Here is a 27,379-nt window from a genome sequence, read left to right on the forward strand (position 1 = left end):
AACATCCGACTCTCAATTTCACCTCAGGTCATGATCTCACAGTTCGTGGGTTTGAACCCTGAGTGGGCACTGTCTGTGCGGAGCCTGCTTGGGATTCTGTCTCTCCCTCTCGCTGCTCCTCCCCTGCTCGTGCACTCTGTTTCTCTCTCTCAAAATAAACTTCAAAAAAAAAAACAAACTAAGATAAGAAATGAGCTTCTAATGCAAACTAAGTCCTACATCTAAACAAATAGATATCGTTTCCCTTTTATATAAATAGATGAGTAACTTGTAAAGTCACCAGCTCTATGGAGGCTATGGTATCTGGGCAAGTTTTTGGTTTTGTTGGTATGATAAACTAAGTTCTCACCCTTGACTGCCTCCTAAAATAATAACAAGTCCCTCTGAAGTATGAACATAGGTGGGAAATTAAACGACCTAGCGTAGGACGCAGATAGCATGAGATTACACAGAGCGTATTGTGAGTTAAAGAATATACATATCTATGCAAAAAGGCCTAGAAGCACAGAGACCCAGGAGCAGTGACCACCCTAACTTTGTACCACTTCGGACTAAACAAACCAGGCTTCCTTGAGAAATGGTGTTCAGGTCCAGGGGAGGAAACGCCCACGCAGGACCTGCGACATCTGGTTCAGAAAGCAAGAGCACTCTTTTCCACTAACAGATTGTGTCGAGAGAAAACAAAGAGCCAACGTGGTATACTGAGCGTATAAAAATCCATGAATTCATAATGACACCAAAAAAAAAAAGAGCAAAAACTAAAGTTAAAAAAAAAAAACACACCTCATTTGTCACCAACAGGTAACAACTAGGGCATCAATAACTTTGGAAAATGGTACACGCTGGGGAAGAATGAAGAGCGTTCATCCTGTCTGTCTTATACGTATAGCATGGGGGTAGGCAGGCTATCAGATTCTTAGTGGATGATGGGGAGTGTTTTAGAGAATTACAGTTAACGGATATTGAAAGAATGATGGAGTTGGATAATGATCATAGGAAAGCCTAATGAGCTAGTTGACTCAGGCAGGGACTAGTGTTGCCATGAAAACATTTAACAGAAGGTTGATGGGAAACTCTACAATCTAAGAGTCACCTCCCAGTCCACCGATCCAACTTCAAAAGCTGGAAAGGGAACAGGCAGGACCATCTGCCTTCTGTTACCATGCAGCACTGAAGGACACTGGACGTCCTAGGAAGTCTTCTGGCCACAAAAAAATGGACATGAATTTAATCGATCCTCTGGGCTGGAGGATCCTTTATAAAAAATATAGAGCCTAGAGAGAAACACAGAGGATGACACCACGGAGAGACAGTAAGACGAATCTCAACTGGGGGTCCATTCTAGGACAATGGCTTCATCTGTTAACAACCTGACAGAGCTAGTGGGATGTGTTTCTAGATTAAAGGAGACGAGAGAGAGAGAGAGAGAGAGAGAGAGAGAGAGAGAGAGAGAACACCACACACAGTGCCTGAGACTCCTTTTGATCTCAAGTCAAACACATCAACCATACAAAGAGGTTGGAGAAAACAACTGAATACTGACTATATACTCACTTCGTCAAGTGCAACAATGACACTGTAGTTAAATAGAAATGTGTCCCTAGTTTTAGAAGATGCATATAAAAGGTTGGAGAGGGGCGCCTGGGTGGCTCAGTCGGTTAAGCGTCCGACTTCGGTTCAGGTCATGATCTCACAGTCCGTAAGTTCGAGCCCCGCATCGGGCTCTGTGCTGACAGCTCGGAGCCCGGAGCCTGCTTCGGATTCTGTGTCTCCTTCTCTCTCTGCCCCTCCCCTGCTCATGCTCTGTCTCTTTCTGTCTCAAAAATAAATAAATAAAAACATTAAAAAAAAAATAAAATAAAAAAGGTTTTTTTAAAAAAAAAAATAAATAAAAGGTTGGAGAGGGAATGATAGGATGTTAGTGATTTGTTCAAAGGATCTCAGTAAAACAAATTTTGTAACAAGAATAAGAGTAAGAATTTGTGGCAAGATATTGGTAACTGGAATCTGGGTGATGCTTGTAAGGGGAAGAGTTCATTGTTCTACCTTCTCGGATTGAAGATGTGTGTAATAACAAGTTGCAAAGATTTGTCTCATGCACATATGCCTATGAAATGGTTAGGGTTCTGGGAGCTCACACACGGGCTTTGGTAGAGGGTGGCTCGCGGCCAGTGTGAATCCCGTTCTCAACATGTACAAGTCGTGAGACCTTGGGATTAATCTTTCCAGGCTTCGGGGCCCCTGGGTGGCTCAGTCGGTTAGGTGTCTGACTTCTCCTCAGGTCATGATCTCACACCTCATGGGTTCGAGCCCCATGTCAGGCTCTTTGCTGACAGCTCAGAGTCTGGAACCTCCTTCAGATTCCGTCTGTCTGTCTGTCTCTCTCTCAAAGAGGAAAACACTAAAAAAATTTTTTTAATTAAAAAGAATCTTTCTGGCTCTTAATTTCCTTATCTGTAAATCAAGGAAAATAAGAATATTTGCCTCATAGAATTGTTATAAGGATTAAGTGAAGTAATTAATACAAAGCCGGGCATAGTCCAAGTGCCCAACAAATGTTAACCATTTTTGTCATTAATTATCAGCATAATAATTGATAAAACTATACAAAGAACAGGATTATCTCATATTTACACGGCATCTTAACATTTAACAAAGTGCTTTCAGATGTATTTGTTTATCTCGGTAGTAATATATCCCGTTTTAACAGAATGCACTTAAACTTTTCAGATTCTCTGGGACTTGGGCTGTTTTGATTACCCGAACATTTTAATTAACTGGTATCTACTTGGTAAAAGTTACATGGATAGATTATTATTAAAGAAGCAAAACAAAGTCCTGAATACTAATAAGGCTTTGTTTTATAGTTTAGAAGGGTAGAATTCCTGCTGGCTCACTGTCATTAATATCCAGCGCAGCAAAACTGATTTGGACACTGCACTTTCTTGGCGTTGAAGATTTTTCCTAAGTAGGGGGTTATACTAGATCTTATACCAAATAGTTCCTGTCTCTGTCTTTAATAAATACGGAGATAAACCCCGGTTGATCAACATCTGTGGTGATTATAGGGTTATTAAAGCTTTCAAGTTCTGAAGAGAGAGCTTAAGAACATAAATGAGAACACTCACTATGAAGGAGGTAGCTCTACGAAACTGAGTCCCCAGTGCAAGGTAAGTTTCTCTTTGGTTTTTGCTGCACCTGTAAATATGGAATCCAAACAGTGCAACTTGATCAGGGGCACTCTCAAAAGGCAGCACAGCCCTGGATTCAACTCATTGGATAACTGGCAAATGGAAATAGGTCCAAGAGGACTTGACCTTTCTGGGGTGAACGAGTGGAATGTTCATCTTTTTCAGCCTCCCGGTCACAGATAGATGCCGAAATCTGTAGATATTTGCCAACACATCCACTTGACGTAAATCCCCACTTGGTTCACAACATGCCTACAGTTGTCCTTTACCCAGGAGAACGTCTTGATAAAAACAGATAAAATCCTTAGACCCACAGAGATGCTCTTTCTAAATGTTGGTATCACATTCCATATCTCCCCTGTTACTAAGTAATGCCACGATCAACAATGTAATTGCTGCATTCATTAGATTAAAAATTTTTTTTCAATGTGTATTTATTTTTGAGAGAGCGAGAGAGAGACAGAGTGTGAGTGGGGGCAGGGCAGAGAAATGGAGACAGAATCCGAAGCAGGCTCCAGGCTCTGAGCTGTCAGCAAAGAGCCTGACGCGGGACTTGACCTCACGAACCAGGAGATCATGACCCGAGCCGAGGTCAGACGCTCAACTGACTGAGCCACCCAGGCGCCCCGCCTTCATTAGATTTTACATTTCTCAAGAGGAGGGAAAAAATATCCTTTCTTTTGTATTCTCCTTGTCTAGTATATGCCTGGTATGTTTGAACTGAAAAAATGTTGACCTAATTCATTCTTCACAATAAAGATGTACTGTCCTTTGAATTCGGAGATGACACCACCATCTGAGCACTAATTAACTGACATGGGCATCACATATGGCAAGATATACATCTTGCCCCCTCACTTCTTGTCTCCTCCTTGGAGTCAAATGCCAACATTTTCAAGGCACCCGACTGACTAAGGAGTATAATCTGTAGCCATGAGATAAGTCTAAGTATTCAATGCCCACAGGAGAAACCATCTATTTTTAAGAAGGAAATGAAATTATAGTTAATAGTACAACTGACTTGGGAGGCATCTATACTGATTCATGTTTCTAAAATTTTTATAATGTTTATTGTTTTTGAGACAGAGGGAGACAGAGCATGAGTGGGGGAGGGGCAGAGAGCGAGGGAGACACGGAATCTGAAACAGGCTCCAGGCTCTGAGCTGTCAGCACAGAGCCTGACGCGGGGCTCGAACCCATGAACCACGAGATCATGACCTGAGCCGAAGTCAGATGCTTAACCGACTGGGCCACCCAGGCGCCCCATTGATTTATGTTTCTAAGCTTTTTTGACTATAGTCACATTAAGAAATACATTTTTTGTCAAACCCATCCTTTACACCCATTATATATTTATTTTTTCCATATATATATATATATATATGGAAAAAATAAAATACATAAAATGGAAAAACTCACAAATCAATACTACAACATACATGAAATAATAAAAATACTGGTCATGATTCACTACATGAACTTCACGATCCCTTAAGGGTTTGTGGACCTGTAGGTTGAAAAACACTCTGAAGGTTTACTCTTTCATAACAATCCCAGCAGACAACTATTTTATTTTTATTCAAAAATATTTTATTTAGCTTTGAGAGAGAAAGAGCGATTGAGAGTGTGCATGAGCAGGAGAGGGGCAGAGAGAGAGGGAGAGAGAAATCCCAAGCAGGCTCCAGGCCTGTCAGCACAGAGCCTGACAGGGGCTCGAACACACCAACTGTGAGATCATGACCTGAGCTGAAATCAAGAGTCCGACGCTCGACCAACTGAGCCACCCTGGAGCACCACCCCCCGCACCACCCCCCATACTATTTTAATCATTATTCGCCTTTGGGTCATTTGGCAACAATCCCAGATCATCTGTATTCCCAATCCTTGCTGGCTTTCTTGTCTGGCACAGAAATCCCAACATCCGCTGCATTTCACATATCCACTTTCTGTCTAAGGATGCCCAGATGACATCCCTCATGGAGCGATGTGGCCAGCTCTCTCTGATTGCTTCTGGCTCTTTCCTCAGTCAGCAGGGAGTCAGCCCCACTGGCCTTTGGCTCCCCGAGGCACGCGAGGAATAGTAATCATGCCAGCGGGCCGCACTGTGTTGGCAGAATCCATTGCTGGTGATTACCGCAAAAGGGGAATTTAAAGAATGTCGTGCCCTTTCTGTCTCAGAGTTAACAAAACCATGTTGACAGAGCTTGTAATGTAAAAATGCCCCTATTTGAAGAGACTGTCAAATTTGTGACCCCTGGTCCCCAAACGCACGTCCCTGATTGCCCGGAGCCCCTTCACCCTCTTTTATGCGGCATTCGGTGTAGCAAAACGCACCTGTGTCCTATCACCGATGTAACACCAGACTTCTATTACCGATGTTTCTTTTACCTAAAACCTGTTCCTGTGTTTTCTGTCTTAATGCAATGTCATGTTTGACTGTCATCACCCCAGGGGCTTGATGACGAGAAAGAATGCTCGTTGTATTGTACACAAAGTAATTACATTTGAGAGTATTGCAGGGGCTCAGAATCTAATGTGAAAAACGTCAATCAACAATGTGCAGCACAAAAGGACACAGAATTTTCCAGCTGTAAAAAACCCACGAACTCTAACATCTCAAGACAATAAAAGAAAAATCTAACATCTTAAAACAAAAACAGAAAAAACATCTAATAGCAAAGTTTTAGCACCCTGGTAAGCCAGATTTTCCTAGTGAGTTAAGTGTCCCATAAAGCTTAAAATCCTGCTTCTTTGAAGGAGAATTTTTAAAAAAATATTGAGTATGAGGGAGAAACCTAGAAACCTTAATTGAATGTGGATAAATTATTTTGTATAGTTTGGTTGCATTCTAGCATTTGAATTAATCACAGTTTTGCAAACCTGTGGAGCAAAAGTCTTATCTGCTGGCAATTTTTGTTGCTCCTAAGTTTTTTTCCTGGAAGCAAAACTATAGGAAAGTAAGGCTCATTTTCAACATTTGAAAAAAGCCTATACCCAGAAAAACATAATTTTACTGCCTTTTCAAATAATTGTCATATCTATTTGTTTTCTATTTATAGCAGTGGTTCTGAGCCAGGGGAGAGTTTGTCCTCTCCTCTCTCCCTCTCGCAAATATTTGCCATTTTTTTTTCAATTTTAGAGGAAGAGAGAGAGAGAGAGAGTGGGGGAGAAAGGCGGTGGGGAGGAGGGGGGGATGGGGGAGAAAGAGGGAGGGAGGGAGGGGGGAAGGGAGAGAGTGAGAGCACGAGAGAATCCCAAGCAGGATCCATGCTTTGCACAGAGCCAGATGTGGGACTAGATTCCAGCCAGGACCCAAGGATCATGACCTGAGCCCAAATCAAGAGTCAGACACTCAACTGACTGAGCCACCCAGGCCCCGCAATTTGGCAATTTCTAGAAACATTTTTGATTGTCATGACTTGAGGGGTGGGTGGGGGATATGCTATTGGCTTCTAGTGGTGTGATGTAATCGAAATATATATTTGGTCCTTGTCCTTGGCTTTTGGCACAAAGCCCCTCAAGCCCTTGGGCCCTTTAGAGTGATAGCTGGTAGCTGTGTCTTTGGTATGCTACGGAGATGACTGGTGGGCGGGGCCCCTGGATAGCTTTCAGGGTGGCTGACCAGCAGAAAGAGAAAGCACAAGGAAGGGCTGGAAACTTAAGTTCCACCCTCCCAACTGGAGAGGGGTGAGGGGCTGAGGTTGACTTCAGTCGCCAATGGCCAATGATTTGATCAATTCTGCTTACATAATGAATCTCCATTAAAACCCCTGAACAGTGGGGTGAGGAGAGCTTCGGGGTCAGTGATCATATCAAGTTGCTAGGAGAGTGAGGTGCTCAGAAACGGCATGAAAGTTCTGTGCCCATCCACCCATACCAGTCTTCATTTTGTCTGTTCCTGAGCTGTAGGCTGACAATAAACTGGTAATGGTAAGGAAATGATATTCCCCAGTTCTGTGGGCCATTGTACAACCTGAAGAAGGGGTCATGGGAACCCCTGAATTATAACCAGATGGTCAGAGGCATGTGGGACACTGTGAGTGGTGTCTGAAGAGGGGGGCAGTCTTGTGGGACTGAGCACCTCAGAACTGACTGGAACTGTAGGATATGTAGTTAGAATCCAGAGGGTAGAAGGGCTGGATGTTGGTGTGGAAAAACCCCACTCATGTATCAGAAGTGTTGTGAGTAAAGATCTCAGAAGAGGGTAGAGACCAGGGATGCTGATAAGCATCCCATGATGCACAAGACAGCCACTCACAGCCAAGGATTATCCAGCCCAAAATGTCAATAGTGCCAAGGCTGAACAACTCCTGTTTATATGCATAGCTGTGTAATATTTCCAAGATTAGAAAAATAGCGGAAAAAGAAGCTTATGAATAAAACCGATTTAGGCATAATGCTTACGACACTATTAAAATTACAAGGTGGTGACTGTAGATGAATGCTGATGTCAGAGGGAAATTCAGAATGTATAAATTAAAAACAATTTAATGTTTGGTTATTTTTGAGAGAGAGAGAGAGAGAGAAAGAAAGAAAGAAAGAAAGGAAGGAAAGAAAGAAAAAGAAAGAAAACATAAGCAGGGGAAGGGCACAGAGAGGGAGACACAGAATCTGAAGCAGGCTCCAGGCTCTGAGCTGTCAGCGCAGAGCCCGAGGGGGGCTCAATCCCATGAACTGTGAGATCATGATCTGAGCTCAAACTGAGAGACGCTTAACCGATTGAGCCACCCAGGTGTCCCGAGAGTGTAATCTTAAATTCATCATTTTAGGAACCTGCTTTATTTCCTTTTCAAGGATATTAGGATCATTATTATTCAATATGTTCAATCAGTAATTTATCTACACTGTCTAAAATGTTTGAACCGCTTCTGAATATTAGAGTAACAGCTTTTGTTTTTTATATCCATACATATCTGATATAGTAGGGTAGAAGCTGGCTGCCTGAAGTAATTAATACAGTTTATAAAGTTGACTAATGTTTGCAATTTATGCATTGCAGGGAAATAGCGTGATACACCCAAATGGCTGTGAACATCAGCCATATTTCACTTCTGTGATATCTCATCTTCCTCAAATAACAATTTAGAGACATAAACTCACACCATGCACTGTGCTCGGTGTATTGAAACAATTTACGCTGCCATTTTAATTCATTATTTAAAAATCATTTTTTTTTCTACAGGGATTCATGGGCAAAGTATTGGTATAACATTTCCCGTTTCCAAGGAACTCTATAATTTTCAAATGGCATTTTATTGAGAGAGAGTCTGGCTTATTATCATATCTAAATGTCAGATTGGCAAGAGAAGATTGTATGTATAATGATGAAAATGAAAACTGCTGTTTCTAAAAGCTCATTTATTTAGCTACTATGAGTTATCGAAGTGTTCTTCAAGCAAAACTGCATAATTTTTGATTTAAATATTTTGAATAAAGCATGCACTAACGGCAATGCGTTCAATTCAGTTCCTAAGAGGAAAGAAATGTAGCTTTAGTGACTTTCGTTAAAATACAGACCCACAAATTATTCCATGATCTTTAGGAGCCTGCTTGCTACTGACAACTACAAAGATGTCTTCACGATAAATTTAGAAAACAACACACGTCGAAAGTATTGTTTCCGTGGAAGGGAGTTATGCGTCTAAAAGCATGGCTTGTTAACTTCCCCATTCTAAGCATCTACATTAGAAAGGATTTATCACAAGGAATATCATTTCTACAGATTGGGAAACAGGTCCAGAGAGGCAAGCGCTAGGTGCTAGACCCTGTGCTCAAGGTCAAACGGAGAAGCGCTCATAGATGCTGAGACTAAGGCGGCAACTCCCATCTCCAAAGCGATCGCCTCCTTGCCTCCTGCCATGTGCCCATGGCCTCCCTCCCAGCTATGAGTATCAGCCTCCAGCTCCCTAGGTTCAAGGTTTTCTCCCTAGAATGGCTCAGCCTTCTATGTATGGCAGTGTTCGAATTAGGCCATATGCTATCTCCAGTGAGAGAAACAGCTTGCATGGACAAAGAAAAGGTATTTTAGTCAAAGATTATTATTTTTCAGCTGAACCTGCTGAGAACACAAGGGACATACTAGGTATTCCTATTTTTTGCTCTTTAAAAAGTACGTGGGGAGCCTGGGTGGCTCAGTCGGTTAAGCGCCGACTTTGGCTCAGGCCATGATCTCAGGTTGTGAGTTCGAGCCCCGCACCGGGCTCTGTGCTGACAGCTCAGAGCCTGGAGCCTGCTTCTGATTCTGTCTCCCTCTCTCTCTCTGCCCCTTCCTGCTCGTGCTCTGTCTCTCAAAAATAAATAAACATTAAAAAAAATAGTTAAAAAAATAAAATAAAAAGTACTTTATCACAAATGGGCTCTAGGAAGGACGTCAGCCTGTCAAAAAGACTCTTTTCTATCTTGGGCTCTGGAAACGCAGACCTCATTGCCACATGGCAATCATCCTTACAAATCATCCTTACAATGTATAGAGCCCTTGATGTGTTGAAAGTAATTTCCGGTTGTTATTGTCTAACATGTCAATGGTGGAAAGGAAACACCCTTTCTTTCCAGAACAAGAAAACAGCCTGTAATCAAATGGTTTGTCAACAGCACTAGAATTTTTAATTATCATTAGTCCTCTGCTCTGTCAATTACAAAAGGTTGCCTGCCAGGACATCCTGGGATTCACCTTTATAAAGTCTTGCTACCTAGGGAGTCTGAAAGATAAACGTTGCAGAGAAGAAATTAACAAACGGCCTTTGAGAGTTTCACATTTTTAATGAACAGAAAAAAAAAATACCCCTACCCAAGGCCAAGCAGTTTTATCCTGAAAATCATTTTCTAACAGAGCGACTGATTCAGTATCCCTGCACCTGAAAGAGACACAGACTTGGACGCTCTGTAGTTACAACCCACAGGGAAGTTTTAATCTGTTAGCACCGCTGGCCCCGGCAACGGTTCCCTACCTCCTCCCGCCCTGACTGCACGTACGGGAATTTGAAAACCAAGCAGCTCTTGCACAGAGGAGAGCCGGCTTATTAGAGGGCCAACCACTGCAAATTTCTCAGTCTCCTCTGCATTTGCCCTGCAATAAAACGGAAAACAATTTTTATTGCCCAGAGGATAGGACTGTCTTCTGGGTACCCAACCCTGGAAGTGGTCAGCAAGTTCTGGTTCTGGTTTGAGGGCTATTTCAGAATGCCATTCACTGTTCTTTCCACTTAATTGGTGCCGAGTCTCCATTTTGGAATAGGATTTCGCTCCCTTGCATTCTTTCCATAGGGGGAGACACAATTTTCCAGGCTCATTTCCCTGAGAATTGCTTACATCTCGACCGCGTTAGCTTAAGTAAACTGTTGATAAGATTGCGGGAATACTAAGGTCTTTACCCTCAAATGCCTGGCAGACAAACACCAGTAAGAAAGGCCAAATTTTTAAAGTCAGGGTGTTCAGAAGAACAACCCATATGTATTGGATTGTGCATTGAGAATCTCATGTTTGTGAGATGCTAGCCAACCCTGGGGCGTTCGGGAATAGATTACAAATAATGCAGGCCTGTGTTCTGATTTCCACAGCTTCGTTGTTTGGAGACGCATTTGATGAGTGAACATTCAAAGGCTCGAGGAACATGCCAGAGAGCACAGAGCACCTGCCCGTGACAGCAGAGTGAGCGCTAAAGGGTCGTCTCTGCTAATGAAACGAGAGAACATTTTGACTGCCGTCACGTTGTGTCCAACGACAAGGCTTGGCACCAAATGCAATTCTGAAAATACCGGACTGACTAAAACGTTCCTTTGCAGATGAACTTGTAAACAGAAGGGGGGCTTTAAATCAAGGAGGACTAATCATGGAAGCAGGAGTAAAAGTTTTATTTGGACTGAAGCCTAAAGGCCAAACAAGTGGACCCTATGCAGGCAATATTTGGTCTCATCCAGAGGAAGAGACTGTGGGATTTCACTGTTTCGTGGCAGTAAGTCAGAGGCAGTCCTGGTGCCTCTGTTTTTGGGGCACCACTTTTTTTTCTCGTGCACTGATGATAGGATCCTGCTTTGCACACTCTCCTCGTTCCTGGCTCCTTTCTATAGTTTCAGCTTTCTTGTTTGCTTTTGTTTCTTTCTAGGTGAATCTGTTTTGGAAGTCCTTTTTCCAGGACAAGGTGGGAAAGAAGTGGACAGTGGTGCATAGTGAGGGGAGTAAGGCAGGACTAGATGGCGGTTCCAATGGTGCCTTTAAGTCTTTGGTCATTTAGAGGCTCCTTGCCCAAGGTTGGTCCCTCTTTCCTCTGTGTGCCCAGAGGGAGGATCAGCTTATCTCTGGAGGAAAAAGGAACTTAAGTACATATTTATGCTAAGATAGGAGGAAAAAAATATATTGATTCCTCTTGGGGGAATTCAATTTTTATTCCTTCCTTCATTCATTCATTCATTTATTCATTCCTCCCTCCCTCCCTCTTGGGAGAATTTTACAGTTTTACAGAGACAGAGGCAGGGTGCGGATTAGCATTTAAATCTAAAGGAATATTACCTAATGAAAAAAGAAAACTAAAAACCTTCTTAAGTAGGAAATCACATCACAAAGTCTGCTTTTGTCTGTGAGGGTTACAAGGACCTGAGACCAACTTGCCCAGACTTTTCTACTCTGTCTCTCCTGGATTTAACATGTTCCTTTCTCTCCCAATATTGAAGATCCCTACATATCTCTGACTATTTTACCTGAAATTTCTTATACTTTCATATAAGCTCATTGACTCTTATTTTTTCACATCAATTTCATCTTGAGCCCATGTGAGGGGACTCAGCCCTGAGCTAACCCTAAAGTGAACCAGTGGTTTGATAAATCCAGTGGGCATTTGTTAACTGACACACTAGAACTCTCAGCAGCGTGCAATGTCATTGTCTCCTCCCCCTATCTTGAAACACACTCTGTTCTTGGCTTCTGTGATGCATCTGGCTTTGCTTCTGAGCTCTCCTTTTCTGTGTGTGTGTGTGTGTGTGTGTGTGTGTGTGTGTGTGTGTGTGAGAGAGAGAGATAGAGACAGAGAGACAGAGAGATCCTTCTCCTTTCCCTGATTTTTAAATGCTAAAGTTCCTCAAGAATCAGCCCTCAGTACCATGATGCTCTAATTCCCTACTTTCTGCCTTATGCACATCTTTAATTTCACCTACCACGTAAAAGCTCATAATTTCCAAGTGAGTACCAACCTCTCCCCCGAGCTCCAGGCCTGCCCAACCGGTCTCAAGGGCAGCTCATCTATAACCTGAACAAAAATCAATTCACTAGCACTGCCCCCCCGCCCCCCTGCCCAAACCTGGCCACCATTCAAACTTTCTGCCTTGGAGAACGCCCCTGTCTTCCTCTGACCGCCAGACGCCAAGTCCTTGCGCTGGCCTGACCTTGCTCCCCTTGAGCACCAACATCTACATCCGTGCAGAGACCTCCTGGCTTTGCCATCTGACTATCTCTCAAATGCTTTTCTCTATTCACCCAGCCCTCATTCAAGTCCTGTCCACAATCAGCTTTTCCCTGCAAAATACTCTGCTGGTTCTCTCTGCTTTCACTTCACAGTCTTCCAACCCCAGAGGAAAGGATGTTCAATTAGCAGGTCACCCAACTCATCTCTTCTGGTAACTTACAAGCCTGGAGTGATTTTCCTAAATCCTTAACACCCGATCTTAGACTTTCTCGGTCCCAGCCTGATTGCACTTTGGTTCCTTGAATATGCATTCTGTGCATACCCATCTAGGTTTGCAGATGCTATTTGTCTAGCTGCAATGCCCTCTGCATTTACTTGCCCAGCGAATACTAATTATTGCCTAACCAGCTAATTCATTAGAATTCAGCTCAAATCTAGATAAAATGTCACCTCCTCTGGGAAGCTCTCCCAGAACCATTTACGTGTGTCTCTCTCCCTCATGGCACCACACGCATCATGAAGGCAAGGAGCATGCCTGTTGTATTCACCGCTGTATATGCAGCATTTTGTAGAAACCCAGAAAGTGTTGAATAAAATGCGTGCATATGACAAAGTGAATGAACACAGCAAAGGCAGGTACGTGAGGAGCTGCGGACTCATCGCAGGGCCTTCGAATCTATATTCGTATCAAGGGATGTTGTAGATTAAAACACATGACTGGACACTCATTTGTAGCTTTGTATAAATTTCACCATGAGAAAGAGTCCCTCACGGAGAACGAAACTGAGAAGCCTCAACTTAGATCATAAATAAACGCATTTACGAATCTATATTCTTAGAGCTGTCAGAGCAGCAAGATCCTTAGTATTAGAAAATAGGCTTCCTACTTAGTCTGCACATTGTGAAACACAGTGCCTGAGTCATCATTAAGTGAATTTCGAAGTGTTTATTAAACGAATACGTATTCTCAGAGGGAAATAACGCATACCTTTCATCACGAATGCTACTTTCCGCTCTAAATAAGCCTTAATGATGCTTAACTTTGATCTGCTGTTGTCTCTTCTAATGTCTTTGTGATTACAACTTCATATTTTAGAAAGAGAAGCCCTTAGTGGATAATTAGCAGCAATCAAGAAAAGCTTAAACATGCCATAAAGGTAAAGATTCTGTCAAGAATAATTTTCTTTGTCGGTAATTTATGTGGTGAGAGGGGCTGAAGGCATATATCCAGCAGCAGGAAAGTTCGAAGAACCATTTCACGAGAACACTGCTCTCAAGCCAACCTTTCTGGACCAGCCACCCACACCGGATGAGAGGAGTGTTTCTGAAAAGGATGGTTTGTACATTTTGTGTAGGAGTCCGCCACTGAAGCCTGATTATGCTAACAGCTAATTAAGTTCTAAACATCTCAACTGCATCTATCTTTATAGTCAGGCCTTTTTTTTTTTTTTTCCTCCTTTTATCCAAATAGTCATAGTCGATGAGACAATACCAACAGTAAGTTCACAGGGATAAATACTGTGATCATTTCAGTTGGATTTTAAGAAATACTACCCTCATCTTCGGTGAATTCGGCAAAATCACGGAGACTCACACGGCAGAGCCAATCAACACCTTGGTTCTCAACGGTAGAGATTTTGTGATCTATATAGAAATTTAGAGGCATTACAAGAATGATCCAGGGAATTGAGACCAATTAGAGCGTGCACCTAGTCCCTGAAGTGGCAAACCTTAGAAGCTCCTTAAATATGAGATGAAGGCACAATACACTTAAGGGGAGGAAATTGAATAAAGAGACAACAGTGTTAACACAGATAGACATTTAAACTTGTTAGTTCAACTAAAAAGCTCTGCCTTGGGAATAATTCACAGTTTACCTCCGAGAGAGAGGACACCTAGTTAAAATGATACTTTCAACCTCAGAAATCTTCAGATATTATTGATTTTTTCCCATTTTTCAAATAATATTAAGGAACGTGGGTTATGCATTCATTTGGATTTAGTATTAATTGAGCTAGAAAACTTTAACCTCTCCTAGTGAACTTATATTCAAGTATAATAACTAATTTATAGTCTATCAAATTTATGGTTCAAGTAATATTTTGAGCCACTTAGATGCAACTAGTCATTTGCTGTTCCTCTTTGTTCTTCAATCATAATTGAACTTTCTTTTAGCCAAATGTTGCTATTTTTTATTTATTTTTTTTAACGTTTATTTATTCTTGAGAGAGACACAGAGCAAGACCATGAGCAGGGGAAGGGCAGAGCGAGAGAGGGAGACACAGAATCCCAAGCAGGCTCCAGGCTCTGAGCTGTCAGCACGGAGCCCAACGCGGGGCTGAAGCTCACGGACTGTGAGATCATCACCCGAGCCGAAGTTGGACGTTTAACCAACTGAGCCACCCAGGCGCCCCTAAATGTTGCTGTTTTTATCAAAATGGTATTTACGGATATTTTCCAGGCTAGGTGAAATTTCATGACATTCTACCGAAGTGAGAGCAGTTTGTCCACATACGAGTAAAGAGTTCCTGGCCAGGTAAAGTTAGTTTTATGTAATCAATATGCAATAATTATCTATAAATCAAGCCATTTATCAAAAGCACTAGGATATGCTTCCAGTGATTAATTCCACCAACAGTAACATTCCCTTTACAGCCCTTTATCATTCACAAGGCACTTCTACATACTCCTATCAATTAAGTCACAGAAACACCATTTCAAAAGTAAGATGAGGCCATCAAGAGGCAGTGTAACTGGACTAAGACCAGGTGGTTGGAAACGACAAAGGGGGGAAGCAAAGCCCGAGGCTGTGGCCCCACGTTCAGGGTACTCTTCACACAGAATCTGTTCCAGTGAGAAGTATGGTCACCCTTCCTGGCCTGTAATTGTCAGATCTGAACGTTGCCGTATTTGTTTTCCCTGTTGTCTTTGGTTGAAGCACGTGTGAATGACCTCACAGATGCCCAGAGTTCATGAGATGCAAACACAGTCATCTTTATAGAGCCAGGAGGACGCTGGGAAGGATGCAGCTAAGTCAAGGCGCTTTCCCATCACTGACCCATTTCAAGCCTGTGACCAGACTCAACTTTGGGTCAACAGGACTTACGCAAAAACTTTCATTAAAGAATCTAACATTTAGCCGAAACAGAAATAGACCATAGAATGCTTTAGTTCAAAAGAGGTATGGGGCGCCTAGGTGGCTCAGTCGGTTAAACGTCCAGCTTCAGCTCTGGTTATGATCTCGCGGTTTGTGAGTTTGAGCCTTGTGTTGGGCTCTGTGCTGACAGCTCAGAGCCGGGAGCCTACTTCGGATTCTGTGTCTCCCTCTCTCTCTGCCCTCCCCCACTTGCAGTCTGCCCCCCCTCTCAAAAATAAATATACATTAAAAAAATAAAATAAAAGAGGTCTGACTTTTTCTAGTAACTGCAAAAATACGTACACAGTTGCTCATGTAGATTTTAGATAAATTTTCAAGATTACCAGCCATTATATATATACAAAAGGTGTATTATACGACACATATTTATATGGAATGACCCACGGTAATCTTAATCGACTATATATACTCAAGAAAAATATGCTAACATAAATTATAAAGATGAATTTTTATATAGCAAATGTTCCTCTAAGGATAAAGTCCAATAATAACAAGGGAATTTTATAACTTTTAAAACTGATAGGGTAGCTTAAATGGCCCCCTCTGCCATCTCAGTAGGATTAGTGCTAATACCAGAAGCTAAACTTAGCATTAATATGTATTTTGACCGAGTGTAGGAAAAAACCCCAGAAAATTAATATGTACCACCCACAGTACAGGCAATCCGATGACTGTGTGCAGTTTGGCGTTAAAACTGCCTAGTGCGATTCCTGAGCAAATCTTGGCAAAGGCACGGCTGCCATTTGACCTCCGGATGTGTGTGTCTGTGTCCCTCCAAAGAGCGGAGGAAACAGAAGCAACCATATGGGGAAGAAATTGTGAATATATTGACAGCTTTGAAGATAATAGAATTTTATCAGTCAAAATGAATTACAGTACTTATTTTTTTTTTCATTCTAGACCAAAGTTTTAATCTTCCTAGATTCTCAAGGCAAAAGCAATTAAATTTTTTTTTTTTTTTTGGCTTTTGAGGTTACTACAAAACCAACCAAATTCTGCCCCTGAATTATCTCTTTACTGATAAATTTTTGTCAGTTTAATCCTTCAGGTGTCCTGTGTGATATCACTACTAAATTGCTTTCACTTGAATTAGTTTGGGGGGGGGGGCAGAAGAGGGGAGACTTATAAGGATTGCCATTTTGTAAAAGAAACCTAGATTTTTTTTGTCAGAAAAAGCCAATCTCAAATAATTTCAAATCTTTGTCAAACAAGTTAAGGGTTTTTTTTATTTTCATTTTCATTTTTAAAAATTTACATCCAAATCAGTTAGCATCTAGTGTAACAATTTCAGGAGTAGATCCCTTAGCGCCCCTTCCCCATTTAGCTCATCCCCCCCTCCCCACAACCCCTCCAGCAACCCTCAGTTTGTTCTCCATATTTATGAGTCTCTTCTGTTTTGTCCCCCTCCCTGTTTTTATACTATTTTTGTTGTCCTTCCCTTATGTTCATCTGTTTTGTCTCTCAAAGTCCTCATAGGAGTGAAGTCATGGGATTTTTGTCTTTCTCTGACTGACTCATTTCACTTAGCATAATACCCTCCAGTTCCATCCAGGTAGCTGCAAATGGCAAGATCTCACTCAAAAAAGTTAAAGGTTTAAAGTGGATACAATTGGATTTATGTCAGTAGATACAAAAAGGATAATTATTGGGATATGTACTATCTCCGATCATTCTGGTAACTTAGTGCCTCGGCAGTTCAAGAGAAAGCAACAGAGCAACAGGGTATTTGCAACGGGAAATACTTCAGCTTTGTTATTTCCCCTACAGTTTCACAAACAACTGTTGCGCACTGTGGCCGCCATTCATCCATCAAGTATTTTCAGTGGGAGAAATAATGTTTGCATTCAATTATTTATAGGGGGTTTTAAACTTACCATTTTTCCCTTGTGGAGATGATCTTGCTCCCCAAATTAAGATTTCATGTTTAAGAAGAGACTTACTGAGGAAGCATCCTATGTAGTAACTACCTTGAAATTTGCTAGTTCCCCCCTCTGAAGCAAGTGATTTCTTCTGTCAGAGTGCTGGGATTTGTTACGTCCGACAAAACAGTTAATCTTCTATTTATTCAAAATCAACTTTGAAAAATCAAGACTAAAGTCAAAGGAATAAAAAAATATCACTTACTTTGCTTTAGCTTCTGCGTCCTCATAGGCTTTATTAGACACGTCATCCAGTCCTCCAATCAAATGCTTGAAAGAGCTGTAAGGAAAAACACAGTCATCAGGATAAATGCTCTGCAGAGTCCTAACAATGACTACCTCGTCAACAATACATTGAAACAATCTAAAAGGATCTAACTAAAAATGAAGTCAAACATTTAAACCAGATACGTCATTAAGAAACATATCAGATAATGATAGTGTCTCTGACAACGGTGACCTATTCCATCGTGTTTACCTCCGTGGTTCCCAGCACCTAGAACTGGACCTGGTGAAAGGAGATATTCAAAGAACGGCTGGAATAAAATCTGTGACACACAAAAGGACATAGGTCACAAAGTGGGTCAACTTTACTAGGGATCATGACAAGATCTACCAATTATGGAATGCCTACTGCATGCCTACTGTGGGCACTCTTCTTTTAATTATCATGAACATATATTGATTCCAGGTCTACAACACACCGTAAAAGACAAACATTATTATCTCCACGTGACAAAACTGTAAACTAATCTTCAAAGGCAAAATACATATGCAGAAGACAGGCACACGACAGAGGAGAATTATAGGAGAGTCAACTCGTTTTGGACGGATGAAGATACTGACTTTAGGATCAACCAGGAAGGGTCATACACCTGGGCAAACCCAATCTATCCCATAGCCTACACGGACCTAGAACTGTGTTCAGACTTTATATAATGAAGTCCCATCTATTATAGGTCTACAACATAAAATATTACTGGGCCAGCACAAAAGGAAAACACACACACACACACACACACACACACACACACACACACACACACACAAGAATTACCCTTGAAAATTACCGAATGCAACCAGATACCAGAACTCTTATGTGCACTACCTTCTGGCAAGCAGTGAACTGAACAGAGGAACAAAAGGAAAATCTACATTCAAAGTGCTCACATAATAATCAGGGCCCTCACTTACATGGTGCTTATATGCTGGCTACCATTGCATGCATTTTACATGTAGTAACAAACACTTTAATCGTTACAGCAACCCTGTGAGTGAGAATTACCTCCACTGCATAGATGAGCATCCAAAGGCATGAGAGGTTATGAAACTGACCTGAAGTCGTACAGCCCAGCAGCGTGAAGGCTGGTAGGGAAGGAGGCCACCATTCCCCCTCATACCCTCAAGACCTACACTGCGGCTTCCGGCCAAATCACTGTGCCTTCACGACAACCATAAAAGCCCCAGCGACGTCTAGCCTACACATGGAGAATGGCAAAGAGCTGTAAGGAATTACATTTTAATTTTAAACCTCTAGAATCTCAGTGCACAGAAAAAGCTTCGTGTGAGTATCAAATAATAAAATATGCCTGGTCAGGTCCTGAAACATAGGGTTATTTGTTGATTTAAAGTTAAACATTGCTTAACCACTTTGACACACACTGGTTTTTGTTTTTGTTTTTATGAAAAATGTGTAAAGAGAGACTTGACTCTTCCTTGGAGGCTGGCCAAAAGGAGACAGGGCGGGTACGACATCAGTCCTGTGGGTAATGATCTCATCTGGGGGACAGGGTAAGTGGAATGCTGAACTAAAACATGAAGTATTTCTAATACAAAAAGGGAACAAAAGGAAGAGACAGAAGACTAAGGAATCAAGAACCACAGAGCATCAAGCTTTCTGAGGTGAACTGCATTAATGAATGTCAAATGAATGGAGGCTGCCAAAGGCGATGGTCCTTATACAACTTTCCAAAGACATATAATTAGTGATAAAATAAATGATAAATAATAATCCCCTGCGGGGCTGGTTCAATATCTGCAAAACAATTAATGTGACTCATCACATCAATAAAAGAAAGGACAAGAACCATAGAATCCTCTCGAAAGATGCAGAGAAAGCATGTGACAAAATATAGCATCCTTTCTTGATAAAACCCTCAAGAAAATAGGGATAGAAGGAGCATACCTTGAGATCATAAAAGCCATATATGAACGACCCAATGCTAATATCATCCTCAATGGGGAAAACCTGAGAGCTTTTCCCTAAGGTCAGGAATGAGACAGGGAATATTCACTCTCACCGCTGTTATTCAACATAGTATTGGAAGTCTTAGGCTCTGCAATCAGACAACACAAAGAAATAAAAGGCATCCAAATTGTCCAGGAGGAGGTCAAACTTTCACTTTTGCAGATGACATGATACTCTATATGGAAAACCCAAAAGATTCCACCAAAAAACTGCTAGAATTGATCCATGAATTCAGCAAAGTTGCAGGATATAAAATCAACGCACAGAAATCGGGTGCATTCCTATGCACCAACAATGAAGTGACAGAAAGAGAAATCAAGGAATCAATCCCATTTACAGTTGCACAAAAAAACCCATAAAATAACTAGGAATATATCTAACCAAAGAGGTGAAAAATCTATACGCTGAAAACTATAGAAAGCTTATGAAAGAAATTGAAAAAGACACACTAAAAATGGAAAAAGATTCCATGCTCCTGGATAGGAAGAACAAACATTGCTAAAATGTTGATACTACCGAAAGAAATCTACATATTCAATGCAATCCCTATCAAAATAACACCAGCATTCTTCACAGAGCTAGAACAAACAATCCTCAAATTTGTATGGAACCAGAAAAGACCTCAAATAGCCAAAGCGATCTTGAAAAAGAAAACCAAAGCAGGAGGCATCACAATCCCAGACTTCAAGCTATACTACAAAGCTGTCATCATCAAGACAGTATGGTACTGGCACAAGAACAGACACTCAGATCAATGGGACAGAATAGAGAACCCAGAAATGGACCCACAAACGTATGGCCAACTCATCTTTGACAAAGCAGGAAAGAATATCCCATGGAATAAAGACCGTCTTTTCAGCAAGTGGTGCTGGGAAAACTGGACAGCGTCATGCAGAAGAATGAATCTGGACCGCTTTCTTACACCATACACAAAAATAAACTCATAATGGATGAAAGACTTCAATGTGAGACAGGAAGCCATCAAAATCCTCGAGGAGAAAGCAGGCAAACACCTCCTTGATCTTGGCCGTTGCAACTTCTTAACACATTTCCAGAGGCAAGGGAAACAAAAGCAAAAATCAGCTACTGGGACCTCATCAAAATAAAAAGCTTCTGCACAGAGAAGGAAACAATCAGCAAAACTAAAAGGCAACTGACAAAATGGGAGAAGATATTTGCAAATGACAGATCAGATAAAGGGTTGGTATCCAAAATCTACAAAGAACTTATCAAACTCAACACCCAAAAAACAAACAATCCAGTGAAGAAATGGGCCAAAGACATGAATAGACACTTCTCCAAAGAAGACATCCAGATGGCCAATCGACACATGAACAGATGCTCAATATCATTCATCATCCGGGAAATACACATCAAAACCACAATGAGATACCACCTCACACTTGTCAGAATGGCTAACATTAACAACTCAGGCAACAACAGATGTTGGTGAGGATGCAGAGAAAGAGGATCTCTTTTGCATTGTTGGTGGCAATGCAAGCTGGTGCAGCCACTCTGGAAACCAGTATGGAGGTTTCTCAAAAAACTAAAAATAGAACTACCCTGTGACCCAGCAACTGCACTACTAGGCATTTATCCACAGGATACAGGTGTGCTGTTTCGAAGGGACACATGCACCCCCATGTTTATAACAGCACTATCAACAATAGCCAAAGTATGGAAAGAGCCCAAATGTCCACCGATGGATGAATGGACAAAGAAGACGTGGCGTATATATATATATATATATATATATATATATATATATATATACATATATATATATATGCCATATATATATATGTATGTATATATATATATATATATATATATATATGGCATATATATATATATGTGTGTGTATACACACACACACACACACACACACACACACAATGGAATATTACTCGGCATCAAAAACAATGAAATCTTGCCATTTGCAACTACATGGATGGAACTGGAGGGTATTATGCTAAGTGAAATGAGTCAGTCAGAGAAAGACAAAAATCCTATGACTTCACTCCTATGAGGACTTTAAGAAACAAAACAGATGAACGTAAGGGAAGGGAAACAAAAATACTATAAAAACAGGGAGAGGGACGAAACAAAAGAGACTCATAAATATGGACAACAAACTGAGGGTTACTGGAGGGGTTGTGAGAGGGGGGATGGGCTAAATGGGTCAGGGGCACTAAGGGATCTACTCCTGAAATCATTGTTGCACTAGATGCTAACTAATTGGATGTAGATTTAAAAATAAATAAATAATAATAATCCCCATAGTGGAGATCAGTGTTCAAATATGATTTCTGCCATTGTTCTTTAAATGGTAGAGTTTCCCACCTTCCCATAGAACGTCTCAGTCATTGCCAAGGGAAACTCCCTATGCGAGATGGGTTTAAGATTCTAAAGTAAAGGGGTGCCTGGGTGGCTTAGTCAATTGACTGTCTGACTTCCGATCTGGTCATGACCTCATGGTTTATGGGTTCAAGCCTGGTGTCAGGCTCTGGGCTGACAGTTCGGAGCCTGGAGCCTGGTTTGGATTCTGTGTCTCCTTCTCTCTCTGCCCCTCCCCCACTTGCACTCTGCCACTCTGTGCCTCTCAAAAATGAATAACCGTTTAAAAAATTAAAAAAAAATTGTAATGTGAAAGACAGTATTTATTTTATTGTGAAAAAATCAATAACATCTGGTTGATATTCTGTTTTTAGAGATAATGTAAGATTTAAGCACAGGGAGTTAAAAGTTTCTTGTTCAAGATGACTCCAATTCTGCAGCACATCTGGGACTAAAATCTGCATTCCCTCATTCCCACTCCTTCCTCTACAATACGTAGATATTTTTAATATAACTAAATCCAAAACATTGTGAAAAGGCACTGACAGAGAGGAAACAAAGAGCACGCTGTGGTAAAACCGAAGAGGAACAGCCTGTATGGGAGCTTTTCAAATACACTCCGACTGTGTTCTTACGTGTTTGACACGCAGAGTAATTTGGGGAGTTCAAATAGTTAAAAAAAAATTCTTCCTCCTCCTATTGATTTGACCTAAATATGTCTTATGCAGGATAGGATATGATCAAAGATTTAGAGGGTGAATGGGTGGCAATTACGGTAAGGATGAAGTCCTTTATAACTGAAGAAAACCTGTCTACCCCACTAGGGTTGGTTAAAACTATGCAGATCGCTTTTCGAAAAGGCAGTTTCAAATTCCTATCCGCAGGGTATACAAACGTAAAATCCTCCATCTGGCAAAGCTCTACAGAAAGCATCTAATCACAGGAATGAGTTTAAAAGTAAGTCGAGCCTGATTGAAAAAAAAAAAACACATTTAGACTGGTTACGAGCTCTTTAGAGCCAATTTGTTAAATCTTAGTCATATCCAATGACAAGTGTCACATTTGAAAAGAATGAATGAAAGTGGTATTTCAGGAGTGACTTTTTGGTGTAAGTTTTAAGAGGCCTTGATTTAAAGTACTAATTTTCTAGGTGGTGCTAATGATTCAATATTTATTATCTTTTTTTTTACCACTAGATTAGAAAAAATGAAGGGAATAACATCAATTTACAAAGGCCCCTAACTTGATCAACTGGAAGTTACTTCTGAAATAAACTCCCTCTAATTAAAGAAAATCCTTTTCATTTAAAATGTAATCAATTTATTACTATAGAAAACTTTTAAGAACCATGAGAAGAAATTAAGAAGGCATCGGATTTCTCTATCCACAAATAACTAACGGGAATATCTTTACGTATTTCTTTTCACTGTTTTTTTTTTTTCTGCAGAGCTCTATCGTTGTCTATTATAGGGTTGTAATCATAAAGCATCTGTGATTTATGTTGATTTCTACCTTAATATTAGGGCTGAAGTGTATCCTTTTATTTTTAAAAACTCATAAGCAGTAGTTTCACAAAGAGTAGGTCATTGTATGTACCTACTGTGTAGAGTACCTACTAATCCATGGCAGACACCAACACACACACACACACACACACACACACACACACACACACACAGATGAAGAAGTGTGGCAACTGTGTACAAAAACATTTATATTTATACTCTCTATTACAGGTTAGACATATGGAATTTCTTTTCAAAATAAAATATCCAGGACAATCATCTTGGCTTTGAAATTGGAACCATATGTCCTTTGGAAATCATCTTTATTTAGAGAGCAATCCTGGCCAAGTAACATTTTTTTGAAACACAGAACAAAGGCTTCCTGCTAATATTCTAAGTGTTCTCCAACAGTAAGCCCAACATTATGCTTCTCTAAAAGTTTAAGAAAATGTGCCCTCTTCAAGCTGTATTAGTAAGTTCCAAGTGGTTGTCTCTGTCTGTGTATCCCTGCACTCATCAACGAATATTTTAAGAATCTTGATAAGCTTAATTGACGGTGTTACAGAATTTATTATTCCTGGTGCAAGCATGAATGTTGCATTTTTTTCTTCCTTCTCACAGATTTTCTAAAAGAACACCTGCCATGTTTGTGGACCCACATCAAAGAGACATTTGGAAAATATTACTATAGGCATCGGACACCTTTTTAAATATTTACTTAGGTCTTGTGACATTTCTTGGCTACTAAGGGAGAGGACTTTTGCTGTTTTATTAAGAAAGAAATTATAATGCAATGGTTTAAAAAGTTTAACAACAACTCTAGTCTCTAGGAGACTAGAGAACAAAGTTTGTTTATAAACAAACTCACAATTCGTGTATGAGTTATATCTTAGCCTTGTGCAATAAAAGAGCCAATTTCACATACATTGTAGACATAATTCCAGAATAAACGAAGAAGACGTTAATGAGCAACAGACTTTTATTCAGGGTATTTCAACAACAAAACTTACTGCATGTTGAGGCAGTATTAGTGAGAATCCAATTTTCATGAGTCTTGACAATATTTTAAGGGGGTGGACAAAACGTTATGAGGTGAGAACACAGAAGTAGCAAGAGCAAATGGAAAATGCCTTTTATGTTTAATGCTGGTATTTCCAACATTCTTGCGATGAAGGAGTGGAAAAGAAAGAAGACAGAAAAAGGGAGGAAAGGAGGAGGAAAAGAGGGATTGAAAGAAAGGAGGAAGAAGGGAAGGGAGAGGAGAGAAGGAGGAAGCAGAAATGCTCCTTCCACACCGAGAATGGTATTTATAGAAATTCTCCTTCAGAAATATCATAAAAGGCTAGGTTTCTTATTCTAGGAAATTTGTCTGTTTCAGAACATGATAGTGACAGTAACTCAGTGGGTAATAATTTCAGTTATTAAGATGCTTTCATTATTAAGCCAAAACATCCTTTTGAACACAGCTGATTACTCAGTGGTGTATCTAAAAAGTGTGTAATTTTGCTCTTTGGTTGTGATATGATGAGACTTCATCTAGAGAGAAACGGGCTATTATGTTATTAGAAGAGTGGTCCGGATACCAGGGGTGAGCATTATCATGTTGCTCAAAAATGACAGCATTTATATTTCACTTTACAGTTTACAAAGCACTTTCTCTAATAATAAATTATGTATGCATTCAATAATACCTATTAATCGATTTAGTCGTCATGATCTTTTCTCCTCTATTCCACTAAATTGTTCAGAGATCTTGTCTAAAAGTGCTTAAAATCATTTTTTTTTCAAATTTAAAATAGGGTGGGAGAAAATCTGCAAACATATTTATAACAGATATTCTTGTTTATATCTTTAAGTAAGATGGTATTCTATTCTTAACAGTTAAAGATGATGAGTCAAAATGAGCCAAGAGTAACATCTTAAACCCGGAACTATTACAAATACTTCACCAGTGCTAAGCAAAATATTTTTTAAGCATTATCTGAACTCTTGACAAAGCTTTCTTAGTTTGAATAGCATATATGATTACAGCCCATTAGACTTCCGTAATTTGAATCTTGCCTAAATCCTTAAAAGTATATTTATAGAAAATATGAAGTTAGCATTTCAAATTACTTGGGACATTTGCTACTTAGCTAAGTCCAAGATATCAGAAGCATTCTTTCATTTCTTTGGTATGTTTATGAAGAAAATCTGTTAGTTCCCTTTGTGGCTTCAAATGAAGGCTCTTTGTTACTTATGTTTGATTCTTTTATTTTTTAACTACCACAGTCATAATTATCAATGGTTTATCTTATCAAGTACCATCTGAATATATGTTTCCTTAGAGGGGAAAAGGAGCCCCAAGTTCAATAAAACCAATGAACACTCATATCCTTCCAATTATCCATCCACATCCATCCATCCATCTATCCAACCATCTGCCCACCCACCTATCCTTTCCTTCATCAATTCAGACACACTTATGTGTTTGTGCCATGCCATCTGTAAGGAACAACTCAAGCAACTGTGGTTATGCAACATGAATAAAATGCACCTTAAAGAAATTTATAGCTTTGTATTATAGAGAAGAAATATAATACAAGATGGGAGGGGAAGAGTGGTTGAATGCTATCAGAAGGAAGGCTCTAGTATCTATACAAAGAACGTTATCTATTCAAAAAACATTATGGCAGTAACTTCAGAGAAAGCAGTTACACTTTTATGAGCAAACAGTTTTCTTATCAATTTTTTTATTCTGCCTATATGTTTCTATTTGTAGGAGAAAAATCACACACACCAAAGTGTTAGACATTTGCGTCTGTCTTTCCTTTGTCACAATAATCCTTATATATCATGGGGATTATTCATTAAGGAAAACTGATTACAAATAATACACATTTAATTTAAACCATTAACTGATTATAATTATAAGCTTTAAAGGAATCAAAAGTTGAAGATAATTCAAAGTGGCCTAATTACCACAGAAATCAAAAGTTCAGAATTGATTTCACAAACTCTGCTAATTCATTTACTATGATTTTTCAGCAACAAAAATCCATGTAGCGTTAACCACATTTTGTGTCTCATATGTCTGTATGGTTAGTTTTTTCCAGGGCAGAGCCTTGATGAACCTGACTAGGCTTATTACATTAGTCAACTGACACAGACTAACTTGAATTTTAATACTTGCTTTTTTTTTCTCATCCTAATGGTAGTACATTGAAATTTTGAAAGGCACTAAACAACTCCAAAGAATAAAAGATAACTTGTAATTCTACAGCCTTGAGAACACTCATATTTGGGCATGAATTTTCCTAGACATTTTAAAATTCTATTTCAGAGTCATAACTGTATTGTTTTAGTACTTACTTGACTTTAGGCGATGCCTGCGCTTACATAATAAGCAACTTAATGGTCAAACGAAAAAAAATAACAGTGTAGGACATCCTTGATGATGTAGAAACATACCATAGGGATTAATGAAATGTCTCAATCTCATTTATTTGTTTATTGAGTAATTGTACTGTTGAAACATTTGCAAGAGTTTCTGGCATAAGGTATTATTTCTTACTCTTTTCCAATTTTAATCTGTAACTGTTAAGGATACGTCCCACCTTAATAAAGAATGTAATAAAAGAAAAACTGT

The 27,379-nt window shown here is 40.0% G+C and overlaps 1 protein-coding gene across 3 annotated transcripts in view; it reads right to left on the reverse strand.

Annotated features, from left to right (window-relative positions):
• The window catches only part of PRKG1 (protein kinase cGMP-dependent 1), a 1,249,639-nt gene that overhangs the window by 95,610 nt on the left and 1,126,650 nt on the right, over positions 1-27,379 (reverse strand). For all 3 annotated transcript variants that reach the window (XM_042907726.1, XM_042907722.1, XM_042907723.1), the window contains exon 9: positions 17,867-17,941. In XM_042907726.1, the coding sequence (XP_042763660.1) occupies positions 17,867-17,941 (75 nt within the window). The remainder of the gene's footprint in view (positions 1-17,866; positions 17,942-27,379) is intronic.

Source organism: Panthera leo, chromosome D2 (assembly GCF_018350215.1).
Source record: "Panthera leo isolate Ple1 chromosome D2, P.leo_Ple1_pat1.1, whole genome shotgun sequence".
Classification (NCBI taxonomy): Eukaryota; Metazoa; Chordata; class Mammalia; order Carnivora; family Felidae; genus Panthera; species Panthera leo.